This window comes from Equus quagga, chromosome 19, assembly GCF_021613505.1.
Source record: "Equus quagga isolate Etosha38 chromosome 19, UCLA_HA_Equagga_1.0, whole genome shotgun sequence".
NCBI classification, from domain to species: Eukaryota; Metazoa; Chordata; class Mammalia; order Perissodactyla; family Equidae; genus Equus; species Equus quagga.
In genome coordinates, this window is record NC_060285.1 from 42,645,164 (window position 1) to 42,671,685 (window position 26,522).

The 26,522-nt window shown below is 36.1% G+C and overlaps 1 protein-coding gene across 3 annotated transcripts in view; it reads left to right on the top strand.

Annotated features, from left to right (window-relative positions):
• CAPS2 (calcyphosine 2) overlaps positions 1-24,453 on the top strand; it is a 52,496-nt gene extending 28,043 nt beyond the window's left edge. For all 3 annotated transcript variants that reach the window (XM_046646525.1, XM_046646526.1, XM_046646527.1), the window contains 10 exons: positions 1,162-1,281; positions 5,702-5,776; positions 6,570-6,665; positions 6,754-6,847; positions 9,605-9,723; positions 11,000-11,076; positions 12,644-12,798; positions 15,887-16,006; positions 18,190-18,286; positions 22,377-24,453. In XM_046646525.1, coding sequence (XP_046502481.1) covers positions 1,162-1,281; positions 5,702-5,776; positions 6,570-6,665; positions 6,754-6,847; positions 9,605-9,723; positions 11,000-11,076; positions 12,644-12,798; positions 15,887-16,006; positions 18,190-18,286; positions 22,377-22,552 — 1,129 coding nt within the window. In that variant the 3' untranslated portion in view covers positions 22,553-24,453. The remainder of the gene's footprint in view (positions 1-1,161; positions 1,282-5,701; positions 5,777-6,569; positions 6,666-6,753; positions 6,848-9,604; positions 9,724-10,999; positions 11,077-12,643; positions 12,799-15,886; positions 16,007-18,189; positions 18,287-22,376) is intronic.
• Positions 24,454-26,522: the final 2,069 nt, after the last annotated feature.

A 26,522-nucleotide genomic window follows, 5' to 3' on the forward strand; every position in this document is an offset into this window, starting at 1 on the left:
GTGAAGATATACAACTGTGCACTGGGGCTTTGGGGAGAAAAAAAACAAAAAGGCAAGATCAAACCCTCCAGTAATTCCCCATTTCAATCAGAGTAAAACCTAAAAGACTTTGGTATTGGTTATGTTTCACCACAAAACTTAGTAGCTTAAAACAACAATCATTAATTATAGCTCATATATCTTCAGATCACCCGTCCAGGCTAGGCTTGGCTAAGTGGATATACTTTCTACTTACTTTGGCCAGTTATATATGATCAAAAACAATGGTCTTAGTTCTGAGCTTAGGCCTTAAGAAACTTCGTGTGTTTCAATTTGCTGTTTTGTGCTTCTGCCATCTTTGAAACGGAACACAGGTTGGCCAGCACACTGGCCTCAAGAAGAAGCCTCTACAAATGCACCTGAGCCATTTAGCCAAGATTATCCTAGATGAGCAGATCCCCAGCCAACCCACACTTACATGAGTTAGTTCAACTGAGATCAGCAGAGCCATCCAGCTGTATGTAATTGGCCAAAGCAAGTCAAATGGCTAAGCTCAAAGCCAAAGGGTGAGAAGGTACACTACAACTATAATGATGTTGTGGCGAGGATGTGGATCAGGAGTGCTAAAAAACTGGAGTCAATAATACAGTCCACCCAAGCCCTACATGATCCATGCACCATTAGACCTTGGACCCCTTTTCCTATTTCTCTCTGTCTTGTCTACTCTGCTCCCTCATTTGGCTTCTCCCTGTTCTGAAACATACTAGGTTCACTCCTGTCTGAGGTACTTTGTGTTTATTTTTTCCTCTGCTTGGGATGCTTTTCCCCCAGAAATCCATATGGCTGCTTGCTTACTTTGCTTCATGTCTTTATTCAGAAGTTACCAGCACAGTGTCTGCTTGTTTGAAGAACAGTAGGAGAGAGAAAGACATGAAGCTCTGAGTTCTCTCAAAAATTTCAGTTTATTTTTATTTAACACTTACGGAAAAAGAGACAGGAATATTCACTTTTTTATGGCTAGTATTTTGTAGTTATTAAATTTATTCATTCACTACCTGACAAATATATAATTCTGACAGTAGCGTAAATTCGCATTTGTGTATGAGCTTTTCCAGCTGTTTATAAATGAGTGCCAGAGCCGTGCATTGTGGCCTTCGTTGGACTTTGCATTTTCCTGTGTAGGGCTGTGATCAGCGATCCGGAGCAAAACGTAACCATTGAGAAAGAGGAAAGTGCTTCCATCCTTCCGGATGCCAGGAGAGCCCCTCTTCGATTTAGGAGAAGAGCGTTGCATGAAACAAAGTAAGAAGGTTTTACTTATGTAAAATGAGGGTGTAGTGTGTTATAAATGTATTTTTTAAAATGTACTTTTGTGTCTAACTGAAAGTTTTTCTGCTTCTTTTTGCTTTTTTTCTATATAAAGGGAAGTGGAATATTTGGAGTTCAGATCCCAGTTCTGCCACTTTAAGATATTGGGGTAAACTTTGCCCTCTAGATTTTCTATTTGTCATTTAGGAATAATAGCCACAGTTAGGTGATAATATATGTGAAAACATATAATATAGTAACTGAGACATTTGTATGTGCACATTTATGTTGGCAGAATCTCATTGATATAATATGTTCAAAATTAGTATTGTTTAAAATTTATTGTTATTCTTTGCATTTTACTTTGTAGCTTATAAAGTCTTTGGGTCTGTATGGACTTTGACAGTCCTCTGGTGCAGTCCACTTAAATTTCCCAACACCTTCGCTGAAAGTTGACATCTAGCCTCAGCTTTAATAGACAGAGGAAACCCGCCAGTCCCTGTGGCAGATTTTCTGTTTTCAGATAGCTGTAGTCATTAGATGGTGCTTTCTTATAACGTCTGTCTTTTTGTCTCATTCTTATTTTCTGAAAGCCTTTGTTTCTATGCCTTTAAATATTTGAACTTATCACATATTAATTTCTTATTGCTGCTGTAACAAATTACCACAAACAATGCAAATTTTAAAACAACACCAATTTATTGTCTTACAGTTCTGGAAGCCAGAAGCCTAAAATGAAGGTGCTGGCAGGGCTGCACTCCTTCTGGAGGCTTCAGGGGAGAATCAGTTTCCTTGCAGTTCTCAGCTTCTAGAAGCTGCCTTTGTTCCCTGGCTCATGGCCCCCTCCTCCATCTTCAGCGCCAGCAAGGGCTCATGGCACATCATTCTGACACTCCTCTTCTGTCGTCACATATCCCTCTGCTTTCCTCTTATAAAGACACTGATTGCATTGAACCTATGTGGATAATCTTGGGTAATCTTCTCATCTCAAGATCCTTAAGTTAATCACATATGCAAAATCTCTTTTATCATAGCATGTAAATTAACGTATTTCCATGTTCTGAGGATTAGGAGATGAACATCTTTGGGGGGCCATCATTCAGCTACCATATATCTAAACTTCTCTTTTTTGAAGTCAACTTTTATTGAAATAAAATATGCATTCACAAAGTGTACACATTTTAAGTGTACAGCATAGGAATGTTCACGAACTGAACAATACTCATGTACCAAGTTCCTAGATCGAGAAATAAGACCTTACCAGTACCCCAGGAGCCCACCTGTGCTGCTTCCAGTTACTGCCCACTTCCTCTGCCCTACCGGGTTAACCTCTCTATCCTACTCTCCTGGATTATAGCAGCCTGGTTATAAATCTATATGAAATCACAAAAGTTGGATTCTGTATCTGGCCTTTGTCACTCAACATAATATGTGTGAATTTTATCCATATTGTTATTTGTAGTTGTCCTTGATTGTCATTGTGTACAGTATTTCATTGTATGAATGTGCCACAATTTTAGTCCGAGATGATGGACTCCATGGTAGATATTTGGCTATTTATGGATAGTGTTCCCATGAACTTCTGTGCATGCATTTTGGTGAACATGTTTGCTCATTTCTGCTCAGCACATGCTTAGAAGTGGGATTGCTGGACCATTTTGTATGCATATGTTCAGCTTTAAAAAACACTGCCAAATAGGGGCCAGCCCATTGGCACAGTAGTTCAGTTCACACATTCTGCTTTGGTGACCCGGGGTTCGCCGGTTTGGATCCTGGGTGCGGACATGGCACTGCTCATCAAGCCATGCTGTGGTAGGCGTCCCATATATAATGTAGAGGAAGATGAGCACGGATTTTAGCTCAGGGCCAGTCTTCCTCAGCAAAAAGAGGAGGATTGGTGGCAGATCTTAGCTCAGGGCTGATCTTCCTAAAAAAAAAAAAAAATACTGCCAAACAATTTTCCAGAGTGGTTGCTGCAGTTTACACTCACACCAGCAGGGGCAGTTAAGAGTGTGCTGGTAGCACCCTGTCTTTGCCAGTGCTTGGTATGGTCTAAATTTTTCATTTCGGTTCTTCTTATGGGTATGTGTTGGTAATTTTAATTTACATTTCACTGGAGACTAATGAAGTTGAGTACTTTTGTATATGTATGTTGGTCATCTAGATATCTTTTTATATGAAATTTCCCTTCAAATATGTTGGCTTATCTATTTCATATTGATTTTTGGAACTTATTTATATATTCTAGTTACAAGTTCTTTTTCAGTTATATTTGTTGGACATATCTTTTCCTACTCTGTGGTCACCTTTTCATTCCTTTGATCATGTCTTTTGATGAATAGGAGTCCCTAATTTTAATGTAGACCAGTGTACCAATCTTTCTGTTTATTTCTAGTGTCCTTTGTACCTTCTTTAAGAAATCTTTGCCTACCACAAACTCACTGGCCCTTTGACTTGTAATGCCACATAGTGGTATATCCAGTTGTTATAAATGCATGGTTGGTTCCCAGGCTTTTTCTTCAGTCTCCTCTACCTGTCTTGTATCCCTGTACCAGTATCATCCTGTCTTCATTAGTCTTGCTTCATATTGGAGTAAATGCCTGCTACTTGTTTACCTTCAATATTGTCATGGCACCCTAGGCCCTTTCCTCTTCAATATAAATTTTCGATTGAGCTAATCTAGTTCCATCAAAAATGCTGTGGGGTATTGATTAGAATTATTGAATTTGTGGTTTTACGTCCTCATCATTCTTCCCAGAGGAGGAGGAGAGAGTTTTGCTCCCTGGAGTTGGAAGCAGGAGGTGGAGTGGCGCCCTTCCTCCCGTCTCTTCCATGGGAGCCAGCTGCCTGAAGAAGCACACATTCTGCCCTACCCATTACATTTTACAGGGTCCCTCCCCAGTGGGAATGAGTGGGTTAGTCTGTCTAAGTCTAGTGTTAAGGACTTAGCTTATTGTGGTTACATTCCTAAGCCGTGGTTTCCAACAGCTTTATTGATAATACAATTCATGTTTTGGTCTTCATCTGCCTGATTTTTATTTCTGTATTAGTTAAGAACTTGGGTAGAGAGAAGTATTGGTGCTACATATTTGATACCTAAAACCCCAACATGGAACCTCCCATTTATAATATAAATGCCTATTGACTTATCTTTTCAAGAAGACTCTAGACCTCTTGAAGCTGTCACTGTTAAACTGAGTTCTGCTCACCTTTGAGAATCAGTATGATGTAATGGCTATGAGCAAGGTTTTTTTCTGGTTCTTCCATGTACTAACTGTATGACTTTGTAAAGTTTATTTGTGAAATGAGGATAATAGTACTTACTTTATAGACCTATCGCAAGCATTAAATGAACCAATGCACATTAAAGTGATTTTAACACTGGCTAGTGTCTAGGAAGTTTTTAATAAATAGTAGCTGTTGGTATTGCTGTTATTTTCTCAGCGTTTAGAGTTGTTTTAGGCACTTAGTTGGCACTCAATGAACCTGTTAATACTGATGGATTAAATGGAGTCAAGTTGACCAAGCTTTTGTGGCTCCACTCTGTGTTCACAAGCTCTCATTTAGTCTGCAGGCTCTTGTTTGCTGTGTCCTGCTTACCTTTCACAGAGGCTGAGCTTTTACAGAGGTATCCCTCTTCAAGATCCCAATGACCCACTCTTCTTGCAGTTTCATTATACCTGCAGTTTTAGAGGAATGTCATAAAATTATTTAGGAAGGGGAGTAAAAGATACGTCACTGAGTCTTCTGATCTCTCTATATAAAGGAGATTATTAGTATTTGGGTTCCAAAGATTGTGCATTTGGGTTTTGCTTCATATTATTAAACAGAGTTTTAGGATTGGCAGTCTTTGTGAGATTGCTCAGTGCTATCTGAAGGCCATAAAGATTCAATCACTGATCTGAGGGCTCTCAGCTGAAACTCTGTCAAGACTGGAATCTCATCCAGCACTCTTTTCTCTATTCTTACCAAAGTAAGGAATATTTTCAGCTCCCCATAACTGAAAACCTAACTGATAGTAGCTTTAAAAAGTCAGGATTTATTTTTCTTGTATAACCAGCTGCCTGGAGTAGGCAGTTGTTGGTTTCAGTTCAGTGGCTCAGTCATGGCCCAGCTCTGGGCTGGCTTCCTTGAGATCTTATTGGCCTGACCTGGCTGCCTGATGCCTGCAGTGGCTCCTAGCATCCTATTCCTGCCACATTCACAGGTGGGAACGCTTCTCATGCCCCTCTCTTGTCGGGACAAAGGAAAGACTTTCTTGGAAGTTTATTGGCAGAACTGGGTCTCTTAGTCACCTCTAATCACAAGAAGCTAAGAAGGCGAATTCTGTGGTGGGAGGGAGGCAAAGAGAAGAGGCTTAGAAATTATTTAGAAGAACTTTAAAATAATTATTGACAATTGTTTTTGTTAACAGGATAAGAACCCATTCTACATTAACTGAAAATATGCTTTCTCATAAAGTACAATTTGATGGTAGGATCATATCAAGGTAATTGTGATTTTATTAAACTTTTTAATATTATGATTAAGAAAAGGTATTCTCGGGGCTGGCCCCGTGGCCGAGTGGTTAAGTTCGCGCGCTCCGCTGCAAGCGGCCCAGTGTTTCGTCAGTTCGAATCCTGGGGCGCGGACGTGGCAGTGCTCGTCAGACCACGCTGAGGCAGCGTCCCACATGCCACAACTAGAGGAACCCACAACGAAGAATACACAACTATGTACCGGGGGGCTTTGGGGAGAAAAAGGAAAAAAATAAAATCTTTAAAAAAAATATATATAAAAAAAAGAAAAGGTATTCTCTTTTTAAATAGAAATAATAATGAGATTAAATTTGAGTGAAAAATGTGAATTTAGAACAAACATTTTTAGGTCATGTGTATTATTTGTATGTTACAAAAATTATAGGAAGTATGAACCTACAAGAAAAACATTTTAATTAGAAATTACTTTAAAAGTGATTTTAAAATGTCTTTCAAAAAGAAACTCAATATTTTTTTAAGTTCTTTTACTTTATCTTAAATGCCTATGTTGAATTAGTAATCCATATTGTAATATATCCATAGTCATATCAGTGTAAGAAAAAGCTATTTTCTCCACCCAAATCTTACTTGACTTGACACTTCAAGAAGCTCTGTCATGTTTTCCCTGTGCCTTCCTGTAACCCTTGCTCATTGGTACACATTTGAAGGAATTTATGCTGTCTTTGACATACACAATTCTGGTTGATTATTTAATTTGAAAGTTATCCTATTTGAAAATCTTTTGATATCATTCTGTTTTTCTAGAAATGGACATGATGCTTGCAGAGAGCTGATTGGGTTCTTTTTCACTCATGACCAGTCTCTTACAGTTTATGAATATCGGCAATTTGGGAAAAATAGGTATGCCATAAAGCATTGTTACAACTCTCAAGATGACTATTTCTGAGAGAAGCTGAATAATTTCACATTTTTGTCCTTTAATTTCTAGAACAAATGTGCTTCCTTTCATTCAAAAAAATGTTTATAGTCATCAGCGTGGACGAAGAAAAGGAAAACAATACCAACTTGGTGATTTTTATATTGTAAGTTGTGTGCATACGTGCAAACATTTTAGTACCAGATGTTGGGTGCTGTGGGATCCTGTGGGCTGGAGGAGTGGGGTTTCTAACCTTCACTTTATTTTCTCTCCTCCTTCCTGAGCAGGGGCATTTGTGTGAATGGCTAATGGTTGATGTTTCCCCATGAGGTTCTGCCTCTCAGGTCCAGATCCCCATGGTCTGAATCTAAGCATAGTGTGTATGCCCTGTAACACTCTCCCTGCCCAAATCTGCAATATAAGCCCAGGAGAGCTTGTCTCTCGGTACTTTTACAGGCCCTAAAAGGCATCTGGTATATCCCAAGGATTCCCTTGAATGGGTCAATCATAGGTAATGTTACAATTATTGCTCTTTAATTTTAAGTTATTACATCATGTTATCTCATGATCAACAGGCAGCAATATCTATGGTGATCATTCAGGTAACAAATACATACTCTTAGGCTAAGCATTGGAGATAGAACAGTGAATAAGTAAAATCCATTCCCTGCTTTTGTGGAGCCTACAGTCAGATAGGAGGGGCCAGAAAGGAGGGTCAATGACCCAGTTTTGTGGGGTTAAAGGAGGCTTCCTGGAGAAAGTGCCATCTAACCTTGACGTAGGGAAGGAGTTAGATGCGCTGGGGTAAGTAGACAGAAGGGTGTCAGGACGGGCTTTCAGGTGGAGGACACAGCAAAGAACAAAAGCATGAAAGAACGTGGCTTATTTGGAGAACTGAAAGTAGTTCAGTATAGCTGAACTCTAGTTCAAGGTGGGGGTTGGCAAGAGATAAGTCAGAGCTTATCAAGAGCAGTCTTATGTTAAAGAGTTATGTAAAATGTACTGAGGAGATATTGAAAGAGAGAGGTGGATGAATGAGGGGAGGTGATATTACCAGGTTTGTGATTTAGAAAGATCTCTCTGGTTACAATGTGGGGAATGGATTGAAGACTAGTACAAAGAACCGGATTGGAGTGAATTATATTAATCTAGGAAGAAGGTTATGGCAACCTGAACTAGACAAGTGACAATGGCTATGATGCTAATTAGAAAAATAAAAAAAAATCTTCAGGAGGTAGAATCAATAAGATGTAGTGACAGGTTAGGTGAGGAGTTGGGGGTGCGGAAAAACTTCACATCTTAAACTTGGATTGAATACACTACACATATGTCACTCAAGCCTGCCTCTTGAGATCTAGAGAAAATCAGCTCCAACTCCCATTTCACAACCTGCAGAGAGAATGTTTAATGCCTATCCCAAGATTAAATGTTACCCCTAGCTCTGGCTGCTGTCTCCAGTCATTTAGTGTGTATAGTTGATGATTTATTCTCGCTATCCCTGTTCCATATTACTTGAGCCAGATGTGGAACTCTGCTCCTTTTTATGATTTCTAAGAAAGAAAGAGAAGAAGCAGGGGCTGGAGAGAAACAAGGAAGGAAGGGAGGAAACCATACACAAGCCATATATATAATGCTTTGGGTGTGTGGTAGACATTCTGACAGGGATCTAGAGGGAGATTTATCTTGCAGCAGTGTAAGCAACTTACTATCTATTATCCGACATTCTTAGTCTTAAAAATATGTTCCTTGAATATTTCCCATGGTAAAAGCCTTCCTCTCCATTTTCTGACTCCTTCCATCTCTTGCTGCTCCCCACATTATTCCATTTCTTTATGCAGAAATATTTGACCTTCTTCTTTTTTGGGAGGGAGGGGCAGGTCTCTTCTGCCTTCCAGATGTTACTCTGGAACTTATCTTTTCATTTCTATATGCCCCTTCAAGGTCTTTTTCTAAACATTCCCTAAAAAAATTTTAGTGCCAGCTGTTAAGATAATACACATATAAACATGCACACGTGCCCATAGACACTCATGCATTGAAGTGCACCCACATATGTTCACTCATACGCATGCATATACGTATTGTGTGAATGCACAGACTGCATAGATGTACCTTTATGCACACACGTACGCATACACACATATACTTATATACATAACACTGCTACGCATATCATATGCTCTCTTTAATTGCTTAATATGATAATTTCGAGAGAACTTATATACATTTCAAAGAATGGATGAAGTACTTATAGTTACAGGTTTTCTAAAGTAAATGTTCCAGGAAAAAGGAGGGGAGAGAAATCTCTTCCTTAATTTTCAAGAGAGATAATTAAGCCTCTTATTTTAAATTTGTATTTGATCATATTTATTTGAGCAACTCAGAAATTAAAATAATAATTTTCTAAGTTTAGATTAAGGATTTTTGATAGGAATTTTTTCACCAAAGCCTTGATGCTCTAATTAGGTTAAAATTAGTTTTACATTTATGTGATGTTTGTCATTAAAAGACCAGGTGAAAGAGGGTGAGGAATCTATGATAGTTCAGTCCGTTTGCAGTACATCTTTCTGTGGGTCGATAGCTCTGTTTCTGTGTTTAGGGATGTCATAAGTTCAATTGAAATAACTTGTCCTTTCTTCCTCCGATTCTTATAAAAATTTGGAGTTCTTATTTTTTTCACATAAATTGTTAAATCTAAGATTGTTCTAATTGAGAGATTGATTGGGAAATTAGTCCTTTTTTTCTTATATTATTAGCTGAAGGCCTGTGTACTTTCTAAATGTTCTCTAAATGTACTTTTTTATCAGTATAACAGTATACCATGTCACATATAATGAAAATTGAATATTTGAAATTAGTATTAGTTTCTTTTACTTCTTATATACTTTCTAGCCTTAAATAATTAATGTATTAATTTCTTTAGGGTGGAAACTTAACATTTTTGAGTTCTGATCATCCCAGACTTCCAGAGAGCATAAGAGAAAACACATTACTTATACTTCGAATCACAAATATTGATCAGATAGCTTTGGATTCTCTCAAGTAAGTCAAACATGCATTTGTCATTTTGAAAGTAAACAAAAACACTATTTTTATTGTTAAAATGAGATTCTATCCCAAGGCTTTTTCTTTTCTTTTTTTTTTTTTTTTGAGGAAGGTCAGCCCTGAGCTAACATCTGCCGCCAATCCTCCTCTTTTTGCTGAGGAAGACTGGCCCTGAGCTAACATCCGTGCCCATCTTCCTCTACTTTATATGTGGGACACCTACCACAGCATGGCGTGCCAAGCAGTGCCATGTCCACACCCAGGATCCGAACCTGCGAACCCCCAGCTGCTGAGGTGGAACGTGCGCACTTAACTGCTGCACCACCTGGCGGGTCCCCTAAGGCTTTTTGACTTTAGTTAAGGTTTATATTTTTTAAAAACAAACCATAGCTATATTTGTCTATTTTATGTGCTGTCTTGTACTGAAGTATACTCCATATATGGGAACAGTTACAATCAAGTAAAGATAAAAAATATGCCATTATGTTAGTTAAAGATACTTTATTAATTTGCCTGTGCTAACACATGTTTTACCAAATGCTACCAAGTAATAAATTTTAACAGATGGAATATAGTAGAATATTATAAGAACTTTTCCCATGCTTTTAGTGTGATGCTTTTTTATTAAGCATTAAAAAAACATCTTGGGTCCCACATGCTTATAGTATGCATTGATTGATAATATGCATAATGAAAAAATAATGCTATGAATCAAAAAATATTTTTAAATGAATTTGAGTTTTTAATCACAGAATATATATATGTGTTATTCTTGCTGAGTGTTTCTTGGTACTAAATATAATTCAAAATGACAATAATTGGTGTACTATATGTGCATTAGAGGCCGTATTCCACATATTGGCTGGAGGGAGTGTATGTTTCTTTGTCATTTACTGTATTGCTCAAAATGAATGCAATTTTTTGTTTTTTTTAAAATAGATTTTTACATTTTATACTTTGCAAGGTAAAACTGCTTTTAAATTTAATAAATATAATTAAGTAGTTTAAGAGAACATTGAAATAATTACAAACATGAATATAATTTTTAAAGGTAGTCTTGGAAGGCTGTAAGGATCTGGGCCCTGGTTTAGCATATTTAACCCCACTGGGCACCGAAGCCGCAGGTGAAGGCGGGACTTGAGAAATCTCAAAACCGCCTTCCTACTTTGCTTGAGAGTTTCTTTGAGTCTAAAGCAAAGAAGAACTTAGAGTTTCCATACTCAAGATTGCACAATGGAGTATATTTTTTTCACTGTGAACATGGCAATTGCAGAGCTGATTCTGTGGAACGTGAGGATGACATAACCAGTCAAGAAGCCAGTGATAAGCTGGTGCTCAAGGCTGTTCAAGGTACGTGTCATTGCTATGTTCGCAGGTAGGTTTAATTTTCAGCCACTTGCTTTGCAAGTGGAAAAGCAGTATTTTCCAGATATTTTTTAGTTTTATGGCACTTGATTTATGTTTTCTATTTGCTTATCTTTTTATAAGTTTATATAGATAGATAGATATTTAAAAATATTTTTAGGATTTCTCCTACTTTAATGATCCTATTTATATGAATTATGAATTTAAGAATTTAAAAAAGTACTAGATAGTATGGGTTTTATTCATGAAATGAATACAATGGAAGTGATTTTTGTAATATAATACTTGTCTTCTGCGTTAGATGATCTCCTAGAGAGATTGTGGTGGCCTAGTGGAAGAGAAAAAATGCTGGACCGGGAGTCAGTATCATGTTTGGGGTCTGCCATTCACTAGACATATGACTTTGTGTAAATCTCTTGCACCTCTTTCTTTATCTCTAAAATGGGGATAATAACCTATTTTATTAACTTTCCAGAGTTGTTGTAGGTAATAAATGAAATATATGTAGGTTTTGGACACTAATACATTTTATAAATTTTGTTTTTAGAGTCCAATCTTATATCCATTACAGTTTACTAGGCTCAAGTGGACAATTTCTTTGCTGAGTCTCATAGTCAAGAAGGGAGGAGGGCATTAACCAACTAATCACAGAAGTCAACAAATAATTTATAAATTTTGATAAATCCTGATTTATCATTTAAAGATGAAATGGGAGTAAGAAGGCTAGAAGCAGATTTAAAAGTTGTCTGGAATTGGTGTTTGAACTCTCAAATATCCTTGATGCCACTGTTAGTAAATCATTTTCTCTATTCTGTCATGGTCAACACAATATTTGTCCCTATTGTATCTGGTGACATTTGTTCCTTCTTCTGATGATTATATTTAATACTTGCTTTAGTAAAGCTACCTAGATTTTCTTAAGTAAAGATGGCAGAACTGCGTTAAAGGAAGTCGCTGAGCCACACAAAGAGTGCTAGGGGCTTGAGTATGATTTCTGATGAATTCCTGTAAGAAAGGGTTACTTTAATGCACTGGTATAGGATAGCACCCCAAAGCCTTGATGCTATTTAATGTGTAAGTTACAATTTGAAGATTTCAAACTATTTTAGAAATTTTGAACTGATGATTTTTGAGTAACTTGCCTGGCATCAATTTTGTAATTTGGTTGGTAACAGCAAAGAAAGAGGAAAGAGATTAATGATGTGAGATGAAGAGGAAACCTGCAAAATAAAAACTAAAATTTTATTTGTAGCATCTAGATTGTTTTCATGCTGATAAAGTGAACTATTATTTTCCTGTATTTAAGATATAACACTTTCACCACACAGTGGTGCTATGGTTCTGGTGTATTTACTTGTGATTTTATATATAACCCCCTTTACTAAAAGCTTTCTATTTTGCAAAGTCTCTCAGTCATGTGTATGATCTGTTTGTATATTCACATATGTTATATCAGTTACATTGACTTTAATTTTCTTACAAGAAAACCACTTGCAATTGATAAATTTGTGCATAGGAACAATTACTTTCTATTTCTCTTCTTCCTAAACAGATATGCTAAAAGAACAGCTACGTAACAGAGGTGTTCGCATTTTGACTGGACTGGGAAAATACCTTCAACAATTGGACAAGGAAGGAAATGGACTTTTAGATAAGGCAGATTTTAAACAAGCTCTAAAAGTATTTCACTTAGAAGTATCTGAAAATGTATGTACCACAGATAATTCTCTGCAGTGAATGACACATTATTCTTAAATGGTATTATTCACTTTGCTACTGAAATTTTAGTAGTTCCTTTGTCTCCTTCTTCTTTATGCCTCATTATCAGTGTTAAGCTGTCAGGCAACAAGTCCTGTTGATTTTTAAAAGTCCAACATTGACTCCTCCCTCACATGTTTATTAAGAGCCTTATAACCAGGCATTGTTCTAAGCTGTGAGAAGGCATACTCTGTACTCTTAAGGTCTTCATAATCAAAGGAAAGAAACATATAAAAGATTACAAAACAATATGATATGTGTCAAAGGGAGAATGCTTTCAGAACACATGGGATAAATTCCAAGCCAGGTTATGGCGAAGGAGGGAAGATCACAGGATTCCTGGAGGAGGATCGTCCGCACGGAGTTTTGAAGGCTGAGAAGGAGTCAAGCAGACAAGAGGGGAGGAAGGGCATGGATCAGACAGAGGATACTTCCTGAGGAGAAGGACGTGTGAAGGCATGGAGGGGAGGAGTGTGGCCTCTTCCGGGAATTGCAAATCCCCACGCCACGCCCCGTCCCAAGCCTTCGCAGCACTGTCCCCTCTGCTCTGAGGGATCTTCACTAGACCTTTGCAGGGCTGGGATTTCTCGTCATTCAGGCCACACGTTTCTCTACTGAGAGCACTACCCTGACTCCTCTGTCTGCGGGAGCACCCCGTCTGATCCCTGGTCCTCTCTACGCCATTAGCCCATTTTATTTTCTTCATGTCACTTTATAAGTATCGTCTGGCTCTGCCTGTAAGTAGATTGTGAGTCCTATCAGCACAGGGACCAGGATGCTTCTGGTTTCCTGCTCTATTTCTGTCACCTCGAATAGAACCTGGCATATAGCAAGTGCTGAATCAACAGATGACACATTGGTTTAAAGGGATAGACGGAAGGAAGGAAGGAAGGTAAAGAGAGGAATGGAGAGAAATAAACCCAGCAGTGTCCGTTACAATGAAGCCTTGCACGTCACGCTGAGAAGTTTGGATTTTATCCTAAAAGCATATGAATTTGAAACCCATTTACCTCAAAGGTTTCAGATAAGGTGCTCTCTTGCATTGTTCTCTTTTACTTGAAATGGTCTTATCACAAGATACAGTGTGTTTTGTGGAGGGAACACTGGAAATTGAATTTATGAGGTATAGGTTCAGTTCTATCCTTATGACTTGAGCTGTGTGATCTTGAATAGGTCTTTTGACTTTCTGATTGACAGGCTCTGCCTAGGCGATCCAGATATGATGCATATAGTCAGAGTTGCTTTGAAGCTCAAAGGAGGAAATTACATGGGAACATGCCTTATCAACTATAAAATCTGTGCCAATATGGTGTTGCCTATCATTGTTGTGACGTATCTGTCTTCCGTGTTTTTTGCTGAGTTTAACCTTGTGGCCCACCTAGTGACACACACCAGGGACCATCTAACTTCATCTCTTCCTTTCATAAATAATCATAATAATAAAAAGCAGCAATAGAAAATTAGAAAGCCTTGGTGTCTCTATCTACCGTCACACATGTAATTATTAACTGAGATAGAACTAGAACCCAGATAATCTGGGCCAGGCTAGTACTCTTTCTGCATCACCACAATACTTCTCTTTTTGTTGATTTGCTAAATTTTTATGATTGGATTCAGGGATAAAAACTAAAATAATTATATAAGACTTCTAACATAGGGACAACATATATTATGAAGATATCAGTAAGCTTCCCCTTTTTCTCACTTAAAAAATGATATCCCCTGTTATTTTCCCTGTAATGTCCCTGGAGACCGTCCGTGCAAAGATAAGCAAACACAAGAACATAAGAATCCCCAGCCTGGGCGAATTGTGGAGCTAGTTTCTGGGAAGCCATTGTCATTCTCCCTGATGTGAAATAAAAAAAACATTGATATGCTCCCTAAATAGCCTAATTTATATAGAGACACTATCAATAAATTTACCTCAGTTTTTTCCCAACTGAATGATTATTTTCCTTTCTGTACCATATCTTTGAAAGGAAGAGTTATATAAATTTGTCGCCACTTTTGGTACATTATTCAATTCTTGAACACTATTTCTTATAAGCTTCAAGCAGTATCTTTTAATTCTAGTATTCCATGAGTTGGGTGAACAAATTCATCTTCTGTCACTATTACTTATGATTTTAAAGGTCAAGCTCATTTTCACACTTAACGCTCACTTTACAGATACTTATAGTCTGTACCATGTACAGGGATTAGGATAGACAAAACAAAAGTGTGGATTGTTGAGAACTGGGGGGAGGCAGGGCACCTTAAGATGTAGTTTTTCTTATTACAGTTTTAATTGAAAAAATTAGAAGAAAGTGAAAGAGAATATTTTTGAGTACCCATTATTTGTCGTCACCTTGCTAGATGTTTTATTTACATTCTCAGTTACAGCTAACAACTGGACTGAAACATTGAAAAGATATTCACCTGAGTTTAAGAAACTCTCATGCTGTATTGCTGGGTTAGGAACTCTGTGAATAGAACATTCTGTTAAATAGTGCATTTGCCAAAGAAGTCAGAGTCGATGGTAAATGAACAAATTGGCATAGAGGTTTACTCACAATAACACCTTTTAGTGTAAATTATGGAATCATATTAAAGTCATTCAGATCTTCCATACTTTCAAGCATGAAGACTAGCAGAAATACAATCAGTGGACCTAATGTTATTGGAGGCTTTTCAGAACCTGGAGTGACTTTTTAATTGTCACAGATAGAAAACATTAAAAATAATTGTGCTCAAATTCAAGTAAATGGTAAGTATTTTTACGTGTGTGTGTATAGAAAGGAATTGAACTTAAAAAGATAGATTTGGGATTTATTGCCATTCCTAAGTGGCTCTTTACAGAACTGTCCACCACAGAGTTCCTTTAAATAGCTTTCTTAGTACCTTTGCTTGGATTTTTATTTAACTTTTTGGAATTTTCTTATTAAGTCTGCCGCCTTGTCTGGGGCTACAAAGATGTAACAAAATGCTATTATGATGATTATTGTTGTGGCCATATATAAGTTAAAGGTGTAACAGTGGTCTCTGTGATTATTTCTAGGATTTTGAGTCTTCATGGCTAATTCTGAATGGCAATGGCAATGGCAATGTTGATTACGGAGAATTCAAACGTGCCGTTATTGGTGAAATGAATGAATACAGGAAATCATTTGTTCGGAAGGTAACTTTCTTAAGTAATCTTTCAAATAGTTACTTATAATAGGTTGTTAGGTTCATTATTTTAAATGAATTACCATGTAAAATATTTTAAATCCCTTTAGCTGTCATGTATTTGGGTTTAGTAAAACACAAACGCATACAACCAGCCCAGAATAAAGCAAAATAGTTTATGCATATGTTTTTGGAAAATATTATAAAAGGAAAATAAAATCTGAAATCAAATTTTGTTCACAAATTACTAGTTCTATAAATTGTTGGTTCCATAAATTACTAGCTATATGACTATATCTGTTATTAAATATCTCCGAGTCTCAGTTTCTTGTCCCATAGAGGTGGTATAAGGATTGAATAAGATAATACATGTTAAATTCTTAGCATTGGTGGCTGTCCCAGTGTCAAGGCTCAATACATGTTATCTTAGGATGGTTTCTCTAGTTTTTATAATATGCATGCTAAATGTTAAAATGAAGATGAAAGTTACCATCTTAAACTGGAATTAAAAACAGGAGTCCTGATTTTCTTAGGAAAGTACATATCACTTGGATTCTGGTAGCCATTTTTAGAGCAGACTTTTGAACAATGTAGTTTTCCTTTTCTTTTGTGTATGTACCTGATATAAAATGTATATGTATGTCATATTGAAACAAAGCTATTGTGTATGGAGTAGTATAAACAGTACATCAGGTGTAAGTCTCAAATAGAGAATATCAAAATCTTTACTGGCCAAAAGACACAATAAAAACCCCATGTGAAACAAATTCACCACATAATATTTGTAAATTTGCATTTATTTGTGCTTTGCATGTGCTAGTAATAGGTTTGAGTGTCCAGAGTGGAAACTGGAGGTTGTCTCTTTCATAAATCTTGGTGCTGGCAATAGAGGACACACATAGAGTTATAAAGTAGGGCTGCGCTAACAAATACCACAGACTGGGTGCCTTAAATGACAGAAATGTGTTGTCTCACAATTCTGGAGGCTGGACGTCCAAGATCAAGGTGTCGGCAGGTTTGGTTTCTCCCTCAGCTTCTCTCCTTGGCTTGTAGATGCCTGTCTTCTCCCTGTGTGTTTACGTGGTCGTCCCTGAGTCTGTGTGTCTGTGTCCTCATCTCCTCTTCTTCGAAGGACGCCAGTCAGATTGGATTAGGGCCCACCCTGATGATTCCATTTTATCTTAATTACCTCCCTAAAGGCTCTATCTCCAAATACAGTCACATTCTGAGATACTGGGGTTAGAGCTTCAACATATGAATTTTGGGGGATACAGTTCAGCCCATAAAATGCACCGTATGCCTGTGAACACACTGTTGTGAATAGACTAACTTGATTCTAGTTTTGACTCTTCTGTAAATGTGGGATGTTGCTTTGGTCAGTTGTGTGTTTCTGTGCATCCACTTCTCTTCCCAATAAAATATTTTATATTTTATGATACTCAGAATTGCATTGAATTAGAGGAGCAATGAAACAGCTAGCATTTCAAAAGGTAGTGTTAAATTTCAGGAGATAGAGTGATTAACCCATTTATAAAGTATTTCACTTTCTCATTGATTTTGCACTTTTTGAATCAAAATAGTCCTGGCAATTTGTCTTGGCCATTTATCAGTTTCACGTGAATCCTAGGGCTGGAAGCTACCTGAGAGCTTTTACCCAGCTCTTCAGTGTGCAGAGCAGGAAAGCCAGGGTGGCTGAGGTTTTCTCAAGGTCAGGGTGCTGGAAGGTGGTAGAACTAATACTTGAGTGCAGGTTACCTAGTGCCTTTTTTTTTTTTTTAAAGATTGGCACCTGAGCTAACAACTGTTGATAATCTTCTCTTTTTTTCCCCCCTAAAGCCCTCCAGTACATAGTTGTATATTCTAGTTGTAGGTCCTTCTAGTTCTGCTATGTGGGACGCTGCCTCAGCGTGGCTTGATAAGCAGTGCCATGTGTCCGCACCCAGGATCTGAACCAGCAAAACCCTGGGCCAATGAAACGGAGCATGGGAACCCAACCACTTGGCCATGGGGCCAGCCCCTAATGTCTTGCTCTAATATCTTTCTCCCTGTGTCCATGATGCTTCCTTCACACACCAGTTTAATACTTTTAAACTGTCTTGTTTAGAGCTCAAAAATAGCCTACTGTAGAATAGAAGATTAGGTTCACATGTCTAATGATTTCATACAAAAAAATAACATTTCTCTCTTATTTAGGCCTTTATGAAACTGGATTTCAATAAAACAGGCAGCGTGTCTATTATAGACATAAGAAAATGTTACTGTGCAAAGAAGCATCCTCAAGTAATTTCAGGTAATTATTATAAGTCAGACTGCATTAGATTTCTGAAATGTTAGTTAATAAAAATATCTTTAAATCATATTAATTTATAATGTGGACTTGAGGCCATTAAGGGAAGAAATAAATAATTATTTTTTAAACCAGAAATGTGAGAGCTATTTGACTTTTTTCATTTATACTTCTTAGGTCTATTGTCTGTACTTATTTTTTTCTTTTATGTTTGTAATCGAGATTGAACTTTTATTTCTTGTTGAGGAGATAGTGAGGGGTTTGAATTAGAAAGAATAGAATAGACTGGGAGAATGGATAATTACATGTGCAGGTTCTCCAAGTCAGTTTTACAGCATCTGCTTATACCTGAAGATTGACGTCAGAATGAGGGAACGCCTTTCTCTAGTGATGGGGCTATACATACAATGAACATACATACATCTATCAAAATTTGAGGATATAGAAAATATCGAAGTGATTCTAGGGATTCATTACCTACTATATTTCTTCTGACTTTTACTTTTACATAACTGATTTATAAATGAATTCTTATTGTGAAGAACGATTTAGCCACAGTAACTCTCCTCTGTTCACTGTTTCCCTCCATAGACATGACGGTGATTACCATTTAATATGTATATATTTCCATCCCTACTGTATGAATTTTCATAGCTGTATTGTACTATAAATATCTAAGTTTTTTGAAGATTTTTTTTACATGAAAGGTACACTAAATGTATTGCTCTGTAGTTTGCTTTTTACACACCAAAGGAGCCGTCCCTGGGTGGGCTCGAACCACCAAGCTTTCTGTTAACAGCCAGACGCACTGACTGATTGCACCACGAAGACAAAGATTTGAGCACCTTATTTTTATCTGCTGCGTATCTTTTTAAAAATCAGTATACTACGGTTTACTTAGCTAGTCTTCTATTGGTAGGCTAATTTCTAATTATTGATGTACAATTAGTGAAGCAATGAATATGCTTATTTATGACTCCTGAAGCCCATTTTCTATTATTTTCTTGGGGTAATATCAAGACCTAGAAGATCTACATTACAAATTTTAATTGATCCTCCCAACTTGTGTTGTAAGATCGCTATGCCAGATTACCCTGCCATTGCTGGAGAATTCATTTCCCCCACAACCTGACAATGCCTTAGACTTTTGCCAATCTGATAGGCTAAAATAATATTTGTATTTGCATTTCTCCAGTTACTAGGAAGGTTAAACATATTTTTGTATATTTATTGACCATTTGTAATTTATATTTTGTGAATAGTTTCTAATTTATAATTTTGATTATATACTGGTAAATACTATGGAATACTATTATTCTAGAATTTTCCTTTTTTAATATTAAGAGAAGATGCACTGGGAGCTGGCCTAGTGGCATGGTGGTTGAGTTCATGTGCTCCCCTTCAACCACCTGGGGTTTGCAGGTTCGGATCCCGGATGCGGACTTGCGCACCACTCATCAGGCCATGCTGTGGCAGTGTCCCGTATATAAAATAGAGGAAGATTGGCACAGGTGTTAGCTCAGGGACAGTTTTCCTCACAAAAAAATTAAAAAAACGAAAAAGAAGATGCACTGTAATTACTTTGGTTTATTATCATCATTAACCTTTGTAAATGGTTTATTTATAACTTTTAATTGTGAAGTGAAAAAAACAACAGAATTTGTTATGAAGATTAAAGCTAATCATCATTGGCTTCCCAATTTGTCATAATGTATTTCAGGTCAACATAGTTTCATTTGTTTATCAATGACTTTGAATGAACTACAGTTGCCGTAAGAGAATTTCTAGTATTATTTAATTGTACTTTAGCGTATCTTTCCCTTTAAATCCATGCCATTCTCTGCTTTTTTCCTTTCACTAGTCATACTAAATATAAAAACAAGATAGTTTGTTTATTTCAAAATTAGGTGATTTCAACACTTTTTATTTCTTTTCTCTTTGTCTTCTCTAGTAATCTTAACTAAGTTGCTTAAGTAGCTTTAGTATGCGTCACTGAATCGGCAAGGGTTCTGTTTTTGTTGTTGTTGGATAAGCCTTTGTTAGTTGAAGAAATTCCATACCTCTTCTTTGCATTAACATTAAGGAAGATAAGCTAGAAAGCTAAACAGTCTTAAAAAAAGGAAAACCTGTTACTGTTTTTAAAAAAAGAAAGACAGAAAACATTTATTGTTATCTATCATTACAAATTATAATCTATTCACGCACTCATCTCTGCGATATAGATTGTTTACAATTTATATTTAATTTCAAATTAAGGCTTTTATATCACATATAATTTAACCATAGAAAGTATTTTCTTTTTACTTTGCTTAAATAATTTATTAGAAAAAAGCATTTTCAGCTTAAATAGAAATGAGATTTCCCAAATGTATTTCTGTGTAATGCTGTTAAAAATCTAACATCATTTATTAAAATACCTTCTGGTCTCTGAGAGGAGTGAAAGAAAGCTTAGTTACAAATGAGAGAAGGTAGGTATTTTCTGGGTGGGGGATACAAAGGAGGCATAAAATTCTTGAGTATTTGAAACATACATTTAGATAAAACATGTTTTTCTTAAGTGTTAAACTCATCTGTTCAAAAGTATGCATGGTATAAGGGGAAATCTCTTCTGCTGACAGGTAAACATTTTTATATAGATTAGATCTCGATTAATTTTTATCCTTGACTAGCATTCAGTCACAAATTCACTTTACTGTTTTATATTACCATCTCTGCATAGCATAATTATTCGGTCCTTGTTTATTCAACTTGTTTTTTTAAATAAAATAATCACTTGTTCTCTATTTCTTGCATGTTTTTAAAAGACAGCAAACATCTTGCTATCCAAAGCAGATTTTATTGTTTTAGTTTGAAAGGCACTGTACAATGATTTATTATCTAAGTCGGTTAGAGAACCTCTGGCTTTTGAAAAAGATCCAACTCTTACCATAATTTTGCCCACCCTGTAAGAAACAATTAAAGGTGGTATTCCCATTTTTTTATTTTAAAATGCAACTTGACTTTAAAACGATTTAGAGAGTCACATAGATTTTTCTGACCCTTTTTCTTCCTTTGTATATGGGCCTCTATTTTCTTTGAGTATTATATGACCATTTTTTTAAAGCTTCTTTTCATCTTTTAATTCCTCTTTTCTTATTAAAAAATTAATGAATGTCTTTTCCCCTGTGTCATGTTAGGATCCTGGGAGTAGATCCCTGCAAAGAGGGTGGGGATGGGGGCACAAATTAGTGAGATGAGTTCTGTGACAGAGTGCCTACATGGTGGGTGGTCGCTGACAGCTTCTTAAGGAAATGGTGTTTAAGCTGAAATCACTCCTTCCCTTTAACTGGGCATAATATAATCAAAGCGACTTATTTAAATAACTTATTGTTCTCTTTGTGGATTAAAAATCAAATGAATTTTTAAAAGGATGAATCAGATATGTTATGTTCTTTCTTTAAGACACCGATCAAAGAATTAGAATTTTCTTTTACACATGTGATTTTCAATAGCGTCTTTCTATAGGATAAAATTAATCATATTTAATATAATCCAGTGGAAATAGCCTACTGAAAGTTAGAGATTAAAATAGAATGATTTAATCAAGTGAAAGTTCTTCCAGCAAAGGTTTTCAAAGGCCTGTAAATCCTGTTTGCAGGAGCATTTTCTAGCCTCAGTCATGAGTAACGGACCCATAAAATAAATAACCAATGCCTGAGCGTAGGGCCGCCTTTCACACAGTGCATTACTGTGTCAACAGCCTAGCAATCGTTGAAATTATTCGCTTGTTTTCTTCTTTCCTCATTTCTAATGGGAATGAAGGCAAGTCTTCTAAAACATTAAGAAATATAAGAATATCTATAGTAGTAACTATTATTTTGCCTTTCCGTATAGGATAGCCCCATCAGAAGCTTAAAAGATGCCTCAAATGTGTATTAAAATCACCATTAAATTCTATTTCACGTAAGAAGATGTTTAAATAAATTGGAGGGCAGTTTGACATAAAAGTTCAAATTGTTGAAAAAATTTCCTAAGGTGATTAAGTATTTTTTTATCATCATCAGTCATTTTACTGGACTTTTAAGGAGATTGTTTCATTGTCACTATTTTACAGGCCATTCTACAGAAGAAGAAGTCAAATCATCTTTTCTAGAAACCCTGAAAGATGCCTGCAGCAAATCTGATGAAGTGTCATATGGTGAATTTGAGGATTTCTATGAAGGTCTAAGTATAGGGATAGCCAATGATGAAGACTTTGTCAATGTCTTACGTATTCCATGGGGAATTTAGTTTTTTAAAGTGAATATGCCGTTCGCACTAAGCATTTTAAGGGAGAGATGAATTGAATGTAAAGTATGATCAAACACTGGAATATATTTGTCTAAAGCTCCCTTTATTCAGGTTTTTTTTTCTCGAAAAGTTGAGGATGGAAAGAGAATATTCAGAAGGACAGATGCTGGGTGTGTGAAAGTTCCTGCACACATACAAGTGCTCGCTTGTGTATAAGTTGTTAAAGCTCTGTCTTTCTGATTTATTACTTATCTTGAATATATTTTAGAGGTCAATTTTTAATTAGCTTTCATAAGAAAGTTACATCTGTATCAAACTATATGACAGCATCTATACAGTAACCACATTTCTTGTCTACTGTTTTTTTGCTTCCCATTCCCCAAAATATAATTGCCACCATTCTCAATTTGATGAATTGGAATTGGACCCAAAACCTGTGAGACGAAAATAGTTCACCTTGTTTCAAACATATGAAAATGTTCAAGGAATTAAAGTACATGCAAGAGAAATTTTCCATGTAGCGTGATTATAGATGTTTTCTGTAACAAGCATTTAGAATGATGGAGGCTCACCCCTAAAATGCTTATTTAAACGCTGATTTGTCTTGTGAATTCTTGTCTTCTAAATTATGTGCTTCTATTTGTTCAGTAGAGCACAAGGTAATTATTCTAGTGACCAGTTCTGTTTGTTCTTTTATTCTGTTTTTAACTACAAATCTTATTACCTGCACAGAATTGTTATTTAGCTAGAAACAATACAAAATGGGAGGGGGAATGTTTTCTTAGATTATTAAATAAGGATCTAAAAACGTGCATTATCCATTATCACATATATGGACTAAGGGATAATTTAGCAATTCTTATCCAAAATGTAAAGAGATATTTTCTGTCCCAAAATTAATGTATGTTATTGTAAGCATCTCCTTTTGGTATATTAAACAATTGAAAATTTTCTTCTAAATAGATATTATTTAACGGTTAGATGTGTTAGAATCATTTTGTCTATTCTATGTTTCTCACTTGTCCTTGGAAATACAGAGAGAAGAGAGAACTTTATAGAGTTGTTTCCAAGTTCATAATTTTAAATTTTATATGTTAAGATTACATAAATTAGAAAAAATAGCATCAAGCAAAATAAGTGGTTCAAAAATGAAAAATCTATTCTGTAGAATATGACTTTTGTCTATTCCCTTGGCAACATTATCAGAAATGTGATGTGTGTGAACCCAATAAATTCAAAGTAGTACTTTTTCAAGATCTGAGGAGGTGTTAAAATTCACTACTAAAATATCAGAAAGAAAACATATATAAGTATATGTAACGTTTCAGTGCTGTCTTCACTAGCTAAATTTATACCTTGGAATTTCTTTTTTGTTCAGGTTATTGTGATTAAAACAATAAGCTGGAAGACATTTTGGCAAAAATAAGTCTATAACACCATTTCTGAGTCATGTTCTCTTTTTTCGGAAAAATTTATCCCACTGTAATCATCTTAAACCCTACAGAGGGTTCTCATATTAAAATGACTACTACTGTGGTTGCTCAGCATGCGTGTAGTATTTTCCATTGATAAATTTTTCTTTACTTCTCCTTAACAAATCTGTTCTCAATATTGTTGTGTTATATTTTCCTGTGAATATAATCAGAAAATATGTAGGCTGTCATATTGTAGAAAAAGGGGAGATTCTTCTGGGATCTAACATTTTAATAAGACAGCACACTCTGAAACAAACCTCTTTCTTCATCTAAATACTCAGTGTGGTCATTTGTAGAAGTTTTTCCCTTCAGGAGATGTAACTTTTTTGTAGTTAATTTATTATTTTACACTATTATTTCCATGTAGAGTTAGAAAATACATATCCAATACGTTATTTGCTGTATTTTGTTAAATTACAACTGGTGGCACAATAAATCATTTTTATTTTGCCTCACTGTCTGCATTTTTCTTTGACTTTGGTATAGTAAAATCTATTTTTTAGTATTCAATTTACTGGAAGTTACATTCAGACATCCACAATGTGTAATAGTTGACTTTTGAAATTCTACTCTTGATAGTCTTCAAGATTCTAAAATATCTCATGACTAAAATATTGAATTATATGTTGTAATGATGTTACATGAATGTTACAGTTAAGTGTATTTCATCATTCTCAAGATCTTTGAAAAGGAGGCACTTGTTTGTTGTATAGAATCGCTTTCCCAGATAACCATACTGTTCATTGAATTCTATATGTTGATTTTGTGATTTTATTAGAAAACAAGGGACATTATTTAGGAATTTTTAGCTATATTTTAATTAGAAAGAATACACATTTGCCTGATGGAGCAGCTAGAGTATTGTATAGGCAAAAGTACATGTTCCTGTTTTAAAGGTTATTGTACATGAACATATGTGCTTAGTGACCCAGTGACTGCACAGGGAGAGTCACTTAGAGTAATTCATAATTGGATAGTTCAAAAACACATCTTATTAATTACTTTGGATTTCCATTCAGTTTAAGTTGTTTTCAGTTATGTTAGGAGAGAATTGTATACAATAAGCTATGCTTACTGCAGAGAATTTAACATACATTTGTGAGGTTATAGTTTGCAGTGCTTGCATAAATAAGATATATACTGTGATAAATTGAAATCACTTCCAGGTTGACCAGCAAGGACAAACATCTGTAGTGAAAGTGCTTAAAGAAGTGGAGGGAACTGAGCCTCTGTAACACAAGCCAGGTAAGAGAAGAGCAGAGAGAATCCAGTGGGTTGACATGGGTGTATTAGTATCTGATAATGAGAAGAAGCTCCTGTCATATAGCCTTCCATTTTTATTTTATGGTTATACAGACTTTTAAGGAAAACTTATGTATTGGATATCTTCATATAATAAAGAATAAATGCACCATATTGAAGCCACTGTTAATTTGATCTTTACTTCATTCATTCGGTCGTTTATACTTACTGTGTAGCACAATCTGTGCAATTGCCCAAGGCCCTGAGACATTCTAGATTTTTCTCATTCTCTGTTTATCCACTCAGTCGCGAGTCCTTTAGTTTCTTACTTTGGAGTCTGTCCCTTTCACTATTCTTGCACTCGCTATGCTTACTATATATCTCAGTATGCTTCTGCCTTTGCCCAAACGCTTACCACTTGTCATGTGTATTACCCCCTTATCGACTCTGCCTCCTCCCCAATCCTACTTCAACTCATCCTACATATTGTTGGAACAATCCTTCTAAAATCTACATTACTTGCATGATTCAAGTTCTTTCCTGGTATTCCATATCTTTCAGAAAATTTCAAACTCCTTACCTTAACACGTAAGCCTAAATGAGCTGGTCTCCCAAGCTCATCTCCCTCCACTCAGTCTCCATGTCCTCCAGCCACTCTAAACTACTTACCGTTTTTAAAATGGATTGTGGGGTTTCAAACCTCTGCCTTCAGAACTGCTCTGCGACTTTTGTTTAAAATTATTTCCTCCATGTAGTGCATCTAAATTAATTCATACTGGTTTTCTAACACTACGTCAAGAACCATCTCTTCTAGAAAGCTAAATCAGACAAACTCTTGAGTCTGATGTAGTTGCCCTTCTTTGGGATCCCATTGGCACCCTGGGTGTGCTCTTAATCCAGCTTTTATCACTTTATACTATATTGATTACCTTGCTTATGTTTTTCCCACTAGATTGTAAACTCTTTGAAGATAAGAATCATATCTTGTTTAACTTTAGGACCCTGGTGTCTAGCACAGCATCTGACATGTGGTAGGTGTTCCATCAAAATCTGTTGACTGGATGAATGTATGATTTATTGAGCAGCAATTGTTCTGGTACTTACATTTGAACACTTTTTCGTTAAAACACTTTAGCATAGACTGTGTAAATATTATGAATGTGCAGTTTAGTGTAAGCATCAATTATAGGGGCAGTAAGTTCCCCTAATAAAGAATGCACAGACCAAAGGTGGGTCGGTTAGCACTTTTATTA